We start from the raw sequence: 9,621 nt of genomic DNA, 5'->3' as shown, positions 1-9,621 counted from the left end.
TTCTTATTACTCCCAACTCTGAACTCATTTTTTTTCTCTTCTCAGGCTACTAAAAAATGATACAAAATATTGAGATAGTGTTCAACTCAGAGAAGACTCTGACTATAACACTCATTTATGGCTCTATGGTTCCACTCTTTCTTTTGATGACAAGAAATAGAATGAATGCCTTAGCTAAATAAAAATGTGTAGAGTGATGAGGCAATTTTTCAACACCTTCTGCTTCCCACTCTCCTCTCAAGAGAGGACTTTGGAACCCACTTTTATGACAAAAGAAAGACTGTCCCTGTGATCCCTTTTCTTTCCTCTTCTACAACTCAGTATTCATCAATATCATCCCCCTATTGTCTTTGCAGCAATCTCTGAAAGAGAGAGAGTCCTTCTTTTCTCCAGGGCCAATTCTTCAATTTGTTCTATTGATCCCATCCATCCTATCTCAACCTTAAACTTCTCCCATTGAAAACTACCCTGTAAGCTTTAAATGTTTTATCTATAGGCTTTTCCCCTTCTTCCTATAGATTTGGTGAGATCTGTCCAATCCTTTAAAACCTTTCATTTGATCCTGATAGTCTTTCAGGCTATTGTACCACATCTCCTCTTTCCTTGTCAGCTCTCAGGTGGGAAAATCTACGTTTTTGACTCCACTTCCTCTACTCACTTGTTAAAACATTTTAATCTGCTTTCTGACATCATCACTCCACTACAACCATAATCTGCAAAATTATCAACACTTTCTTCCTTCATTTATTTATTTATTTACTTATCTATTTATTTATTTATTTTTAATGGTAATTTTTATTTATTTTTTTGTTTTCAACATTTACTTCCACAAGATTTTGAGTTCCAAATTTTCACCCCATCTTGCCCCTCCCCCCACCCCAAGATGGTATGCATTCTAAATACCCCTTCTCCTAGTCTGTCTTCCCTTCTATCTCTGCCCCCCTTCTCTTATCCCCTTCCCCTTCAATTTTCCTGTAGGGCAGGATGCATTTCTGTACCCCATTTCCTGTATTTCTTATTTCCCGGTTGCATGTGAAAACATTTTTTTAAACATGTGTTTTTAAAACTTTGGGTTCCAAATTTTCTCCCTTCCTCCCTCCCCACCCACCCTCATTGATAAAGCAACCAACTAAATATAGGTTATATATGTGTAGTTATGCAAAACACTTCCATAGTAGACATGCTGTGAAAAACTAACTCTATTTTTCTTAATCCTATCCCACCCACCCATTTATCCCATTCTTTCTTTTGACCCTTTACCTCCTCAGAAGTATTTGCTTCTGATTACTCCCTTTCCCAATCTGCCCTCCTCTCTATCATTCCCCTACTATCTTGTCTCCTTCCCCCCCTATTTTCCTGTAGGGTAAGACAGATTTCCACACCTAATTGAGTGTGTATGTTATTCCCTCCTTAAGTCAAATCCTACGAGAATAAGATTCACTCATTCTGTCTCACCTTCCCCCGTTTCCCCTCCATTGTAAGAGCCTTTTCTTTTCTGTTTTTTTTTTGTGGGATAATTTACCCCATTCTACCTCTCCCTTTCTCCTTCTCCTAGTATATTCCTCTCTCACCCCTTAATTTTATTGTGACCCCTTCATTTTCAACTCACCCTGTACCCTCTATCTATCTATATCTATATATATACATACAAATAAAATGATTTCTAAATTTTAATATTTTTGTAATATTCATTTAAATTCATAGATGATAGGGACTTTTGCAAACATTGTATTTGTATCATTAGCATTCAGAAAGTGGCTAAAAAATAGTAAGCCCTTATTAAACATTTGTTGATTGATTGATTCTTGCACTTTCTGCAGCAGGTGACACAATGGACCACCTACTCTTGCTGGATACTTTTTCCTCATGATTTTCAGGACACTGATCCTCCTGGTACTAGTATTCTCCCTACCTGTCTGACCTTTCCTTCTCAGTCTCCTTTGCATATTATTAACCCTGTGCTGTCTCCTAATCATAAATGTTCCCCCAGGTCTGTCCTAGACCCTCTCCTTTTTTTCTATACTTTCTCAATGAATCCGTTAGCTTCCACTGCCATTAACATCTCCATCCAAATGAATGTTATGTAAATAAATATAGCCCTGAACTGAATCCACAAATCACTGATAGTTGGATATTTGTAACTAGATGTCCCCAAAGCATTTGAAACTCAACAAGTTCAAAAGAAAAATCATCTTATCCCAAACATTCAACCTAAAACCACTTAACTATAATAATTGTTTCTCTATTGTAGGTCTCATCATCCTTCCAAGAAACTTCATCTGTGATCCTGAAATCAATCCCTATTTTTCTCTCCATCTTCCATTTCCTAGCCACTCAGCTGCCAAGTCTTTCCAATTCCTCATCTACAACATATATCTCATATCCTCTCAAGGTCACTTAAATAGCCATCGACCTAAATCAGGTTTCATCTCCTTTCACTTGGATTATTGCAAGAACCTCTCAATTAGAAGTTCAGTCTCTCCTTCCTCTAAACTATCCTCTAAAAACCTACAAAAATGTAAAGCACATGGCTAATCATGTCACTTGCTTACCCAAGCCTTTAAGAGATCCCTTATTGTTTGGGGAGAAACTAACAATTCTTAACCTTGATATTTAGAGTCATGCACAATTTGAATCCAGCCTAACTCTTCAGATTTATTTCACCTTGTTCTCAGACATGCACTCTATATTCCAGCCCAACAGGCCTACTATCAGAATTCTATCTCTATCTCTGTCTCTCTTCATAGGACATCCTCCACATTCCAAATACCCTACCTTATCTCTGCTTCTTAAAATCTCAAGCTTCCTTTGTGGTCCTGCAAGTGGGTCACCCTTATGGAAAGCCTAGTTTCTAAAACTGTCCCTCTTCAACTAATCATATATTTACTTATCTGTATAAATATTTTATCCCTTTGTCTCCAATAGAATGTAAGCTCCATGAATGTAAGGAATATTTTGCATTTTTTCCCTTTCTATCCCCAATTCCTTGGACAAAGCTCTGTGCATACTGGGCAGAGAAAAATATCCATTGAATGGAAGGCATCAACTCACTTTCAAAAACTTTAAGTCTCGTTTATATTGGTAAAATAATCATAATAAACAGATACCAGAAAAACTCAATGACACAATTTAAATTTCATAAATTACTTTCCTCCCACAATTTTTAGGGGAAAATATTATTATTCTCATTTTACAGATGAGATAACTGAGGATTACAGAGGTGTAGTCACTTACTCACAATCAGAGGCAGAGCCAGTAAGACTCAAATCCAGCTCTCCTAACTTCAAGTCCAATTCTCTTTCCTCTGTATCAACCAATGAATATATCAGTAAAATTCCCCCAGCTGAAGCCTCAGTCTGAGAAGTGGGGAGGGGGAGGAAATAATAAATGAAACAAATGTACCTTTAAATACACAGAGATCTTTACCAAAGGTATTCTTATCTAATCATGGTCTATCACGTACTTACTGTTTGTAGTGATGTTTCAGGATGTATGATACGGCCTATGGAAGAAAACATTTACTTACTAATATGTTGTAATAATGTTTCATGCATACACTTCTCTTAGAAATCTTTGACTTTATATGACCTATAAGGGACCAGATACATGAAGACCCAAATCAAGAATGAATCCTACTCATTAAAACAGAAGAATGGGGAGTTTGAGGCCCTATGCAAAACTGAAATCAGTATAAAGTTTGACATATCAATAGGAAGAGGAATAGACAGGCCCTCCTGAACTGAACTATAAATCAAAAATCAGATCTAAGTATTTTTACAGCAAAACCAAGAACAGCAGTGGTATCTATTGATAGAAGAAGATGATGACTTTAGACTCCAAGGAACTATCTTTCCACAGTGAGGAAATGTTTATGTTTGGTTTTATAGCATTTGGGATTTAAACCCTTGAGCACCTTGACATCAAATGTAGCTGACATCATCAAAATGCCATTTGAAATCCACTGGGATCGAGAAAATTGCTAGCACAGAGATGAGTTGTTTGAGAAGTTCTCTAAATTTTCAGGGGCCTTCATTAATTTTTTCTTTGTCTGTGTTTATCCAGGATTTTTTTTGGTGAGGCAACTGGGGTTAAGTTGCTTGCCCAGGGTCACACAGCTAGTAAGCATCAAGTGTCTTGTCTGAGGCTGGATTTGAACTTGGGTCCTCCTGACTCCAGGGCCAGTGCTCTGTCACTGCACCACTTAGCTGCCCCCAGGATTTTTTTTTAAATGGAAAAAATCCAAAAACATTGGGTAGCAATATAATCAAACTAGTAAGTATGATCTGCTATGGAAACTCTCAAAAATTGTTCTGGGATCAATATGTAGTAATTGGCATTGTGACAATGATGACCAGGTATGAAAATTGGTCCTAATCACATCACCTGATTCATTTTGGTTCTATAATCATTCAAGTTTCTGCAATGTAGGTTAGCAATTCTATTGTTGGCATAATTAAGAAATTCCAAGAGCTCCTGAGAAATCCTAAACTATATTTTTAAAGTATCACAGTATCAATTACATAATCATCTGATTTTGTTGCTTTCTCAAAATTTTTACTCTTACTTTCCACTTTAATTAATAACCTATCCAGTTCAATTATTTCTAGTAGATTAATGTCCTTTTCAAATACACCTCACTTCCAATTCCATGGCCAAAGAGGCTCCTCTTTACCATGTGGATATGAAAACCATTCATAGAATATCTCTACTTGCTCTAAATGTCTTCAAGGCATTTTCACTACATGTCAGCATGCCATTCAGGAAGCAGCCTCTTCAATGTGGGGGATTGTATCCTCACCCCACTATATTTATTAAAATCTAAAACTTTATGAGTCTTACAACCCTTTTCTCCCTTTCATGTTCCCTTCCCATCATCACTGCAGAACCAGAAAGGACCAAACAGACCTCAGATATTTTGCATTTGCAGCAGCCACCTTACCAAAGGATCCTCAGTTTGGTTTTATCCACTGACTACAGAGGGACTATGCTTGAAAGAGACTGGGTCCTCTTCACTTTTCCCTTTCTTCTTCCCATAGGAAAATTTTGTGAGAAGCAAGATGTGCTCAGGTGAGAGGGTGGGTTTGGCCACAGTGCACAAGCATTTCAAGAGTGACTGGAACAGGTCTGGTGGTGGAGGGGGCAGCATTTGAACAGCAACTAGAGCTCCATCCATTTTGGTCCAGGGAGCAGCCTGAGAATCCTGTCTGGGAACACCAGTCATTGTTTCTCTTCCATGAAGCACAATTGATAATGGTGATTAACCACTTCTTCAATTGTCTCTCCCAGTTTGGGAAAGCCTATATTAACTCAAAAGTTTCTTTCTTTTCTCTAGTTTATTTATATTTTTGTTTAATTAGCATTGCAATATAGCATCAGCTAAAAGTATGGTTGACCATAGCAATTTCCAGTTCATATATGTTTCATTATTGGGAATAGGATGTGATAGGGAGAGGCAGTAGGAAGCTACATAAAAAATGTTACAAAAAATATAGTGTTGGAAAATAGCAGGATCTCCCTGCCTGGGAACTCTGAATTTAGTTAAAAGGCTCCTGTTGATTTATATTCTATAACTTCCCAAAGTGGAGTAAAAAAGCATGAATCCAGATTTATCCTTCGACAAACATGAGCCTAACAATAATTTCTGTCTGGTGAAGGATTTGACAAGCTTACATAGCACAGCACATGGCCTTCTCTATTCTGCTAATGCTTTGTAAGAGCCTTCTAAAATGATGGAGCCAAGGGTGGCGACTAAAGGGCAAGTCTCATTTGGTGGAGGGGAGTAGCTGGAGAAGACTATCAGTGTCCACATTAGAAAGATGAGGGCCAAACAGGGATAGATTAAGGATGAGAAAATGAAGTGTCAGATGTGGGGAAAGGCAAATAGTCCAGTGCAGCTAGATTGTACATTGCATGGATGGAAGTAGTGTAAGACACAAAAGGTAGGCAACAGTCAGCTTGTGAAGATTTTTATTTTTTAAATGATTCTTTATTGATATCCTTTGTTTTTACATGATCTAAATTTCTTCTGGTCTCTCTCCCTCTTCACCCCTCACAAAGAGTTATTATGTAGAAAAAAGAACATATTTTTACAGGTGTGTTATGCCACAAAGGTAGCCCTTAATAAAAAGAAATTCCCTGCATATGCCAAAATATTTATAGCACCACTTTTGTGGTAGCAAAGAACTGGAAACAAATCAGGGGGAGAAATGATTATTTTTCTCTTACATTACTAACCTATTATTACTTAAGATTAAGGTTTTCTCTTTCTATTTCCTCATTCACATATCAACCCCTGCAGGTTATTCAGCCAGTCTCTAAAGGACACTGCTGATGGACTAGATTGCCCAAATCCTTCGGTACATGCTTTTGATCTTGGATGGAACCCCACCCAGCTAGAAGTCCTTACAAACAGAATCCAGTTGAGGTGAGAACTTGCCCTTAGTATATTAAATACCTGTCCTTGCAACCTTCCATTAGAATTTAGGGTAAGCCAGCTTATGAAGGGGAAAACCAGCCAGAGTGATCTGGGTAGAGATGATTTCTTTTATCCAGACTGCTAGAGGTGGTTGAGTCTCATGATCAGGTCATGTTCTCAGCAGAAAGAGTTGAAGACTTTTTGCCTCTCCCCATTAATATGTTAAATATTGACCCTCTCATTGAATGTTAACCAATCAGAGTTGATGTCCACCCTCAGGTACATCCCCTTTTCCAAAGGATTTTTAAGCATTCAATGTTCTCCAAGAGGCATCTTTGGTTTCCAAGAGTGCCACTTATATCATTTTATTTATTATTTACTAGGCATAATAAATTGATTATTAAATATCCAGAAACTATGTCTCTCAGACTTTTCATTTATCACAGCAGATGACCAGTGATTGGGGAATAGCTAAACAACTTGTGACACATGAATATAATGGAATATAATTTGCTGTAAGAAACAATAAATATGATTGATACAGAGACATAGGAATGATTTAAATTATCTATTACAGAGTGATGATAGCAGAGCCAACAACACAACACATGCAATGAACATAACAATGTAAATGGAAAGAACAGCCCCAACAAATCAATACAAAATGAGTGTTGCAAGATTCCAGAGAACAATCATGGACCCAAAGAAGAGCAATGAGAGACTTCTCCCTACTCATTTACAAAGGTTGGAAGTTCATGTTTATGGAACACATTGATTTTCAGAGCTTTGCAATCAATATTTAAAATCACAAATTTAATCCATAAAAATGAAAATATACTTTTCCTAAAACCCATTTAATGGTATCACTTAATCCTAACCAGTATATTGGTAAAACATTAGATCCTCTTCAGAAAAAAACAGTTTCATTTTTTTTTTTTGCATCCCCCAAACCTTATGAAGTGCCTGGGACATAGAGTATACTGAATAAATACTTTTTGTATGGAGTTAAATTCATGAAAAAAAGTGGTTTTTACTCATTAGTTTTCTCAGTGCCCCTTTTACTTCATTGTTCCTTAGACTGTAGATCAATGGGTTCAACATGGGGATCATTACGATGTAGAAAACAGACATGACTTTATTCATATCAGTGGAATAGCTGGACTTAGGCATCACATAAATGAATGTAAGGGTGCCATAGAAGAGAGTGACTGCAGTGAGGTGGGAGGTGCAAGTTGAGAAAGCTTTGGATCTCCCCTCAGTGGACCTTATCTTCAGGACAGAGAAGAGGATATATACATAAGAGACTATGATAATTAGCACTGTGACCATAATTACTGACCCAGTAGATGCAGAAGGAAGAATTTCAGCAACATCATCTTGGGAATAGGAAAGCTTCAAAAGTGGTGAATAATCACAGAAAAAATGGTTGATTTTGTTGGATCCACAGAAAGACCGATTCAATAAGCAACCAGTGAAGATCCAAGCATTCATGCAACTACCCAGGTAGGATGTGATGAGTAACACAGTGCAGACCCTAGCAGACATGTTAGTGGAGTAGAACAGAGGGCTACAGATGGCCACATACCGATCATAGGCCATCACAGCCAGCAGAAAGCACTCAGCTGTCCCAAAGGTGGCTCCACAGAACATCTGGGCCACACAGCCTCCAAGGGAGATTGTTGTTTTGTCCACAAGGAAGTTCTTGAGCATAACAGGTGTGACAGATGAGGAATATGCAGTGTCTACAAAAGCCAAGTGACTAAGGAAAAGGTACATTGGGGTGCCAAGTTGGGAGCTATTTCTGATCAATGTGATTATGCTAAGGTTACCAACTAAGGTGACAGCATAGACACCCAGAAATATCACAAAGAGGATGACACAAAAGGTTGAATCATCTGCCAACCCCAAAAGAATGAATTCAGTCACAGCAGTGCAGTTATTGCCAGACATCTATCTTGGTAAGAGTACCTATTAAGCAGAAGAAAAGGAGATTAAAATTAGAGGACTAAGATTTGGATATGTCTATTTATGTCTTCAGGAAACATTCACTGACCACCTCCTACATGCCACTCCTACTGCCTTACTCCCATTCTTGTGTCCTGTGCATCATGGCAGTGTACCACAATCAAAGCAGAGATTAAACAAATTTACTTCCTCCAAATTTTTCCCCATGGTTCAACCATACTACGTGATTTGGGAATTTTATCATTTTGACAGTATGAAAAATTCTGTAAGAGTGAAGAGAATAGTTGAATTTACAACAATTTTTTTAACTATATGCAGAGACTATATCCAAATGTGTAACTGCTGTTCTGCCAACTAATCAGCATTGTTAATCCATTCCAAAGAAACAAAGTCTGCTTTGTGACCCCTCACCTCTCACAAGACAACTTTCCACATCCAACGATGTTATCCACCTCATGCTCATTGAATATCAGGAAAGTCCTAGTTTCTAAGATGACCCTTGTGCTTTAAAATCACAAAAAAAGAATGGGAAAATCTGAATTCTAAGTATTCTCATTTTCCTTTGCTCCTAGAACTTGGTATTACTATGAAGGGCTAACATTATACCAGATATTGCCAGTTTGAAGGACTCTGGGAAATTTCTCATGGGAACATCTCCTGTTTTTACATAGAATCATGGAAAGCACTTGCTCAACCTGCTGTAACTATATCCTGTTTACTTATTGCTTCCTTCAATTGCAGAATAACTGAGCAAATTCTGGAATAGAAAAGTAGTGGCAAATTATTGTGCTATAAGCAGTGATGAATTTGAATGTTTTGGAGTAGTTCAAAAGAAAACACTTTCACTAACAGATGCAGAGTGAACTCAGTAGAATCAAAAGAACAATATATGTGATGATCACAATAACCATGAGAGGGGAAACAACTTTGAAAGACTTGAGAACTTAGACCAAAATCATGACAAATCATGGCTTCAAAAGAATGATGAGGAAATATTACCTGCCACTATTGGCAGAGAGTTGATGGACCTGAGAAGATTAAGATTCATCCTGTATCATTTATTTATTGATCCTATTTATAATTAATTGATTTTTGTCCTGTAACTGCTTTTGTCCTATAATTACTTAAGTCATGGTTTTTTGTCTCTGAAGTTATTTCAGAATTCAACTAGCCTGTAATGGGTTAATTTTACAAAGCCAGCTCCCTTGCTAATCACTTATCTATTTTTGCCTCAAGGAATT

At 37.4% G+C, this 9,621-nt stretch overlaps 1 protein-coding gene across 1 annotated transcript; it reads right to left on the bottom strand.

Moving 5' to 3' along the window:
- Positions 1–7,426: 7,426 nt before the first annotated feature.
- Positions 7,427–8,365, bottom strand: LOC114034059 (olfactory receptor 480-like). The gene has a single exon (XM_027849675.1). It carries the CDS (start codon positions 8,363–8,365, stop codon positions 7,427–7,429), a length of 939 nt encoding a protein of 312 aa, XP_027705476.1.
- Between the last annotated feature and the right edge of the window lie 1,256 nt (positions 8,366–9,621).

Source organism: Vombatus ursinus, unplaced genomic scaffold, assembly GCF_900497805.2.
Source record: "Vombatus ursinus unplaced genomic scaffold, bare-nosed wombat genome assembly UNPS02007855.1, whole genome shotgun sequence".
Classification (NCBI taxonomy): Eukaryota; Metazoa; Chordata; class Mammalia; order Diprotodontia; family Vombatidae; genus Vombatus; species Vombatus ursinus.
This window is presented reverse-complemented; position numbering and strand designations above follow the sequence as displayed.

What these genes read in the sequence shown, in the direction of transcription:
- LOC114034059 (XM_027849675.1), bottom strand. Translation starts at nt 8,365, where the DNA reads ATGTCTGGCAATAACTGCACTGCTGTGACTGAATTCATTCTTTTGGGG.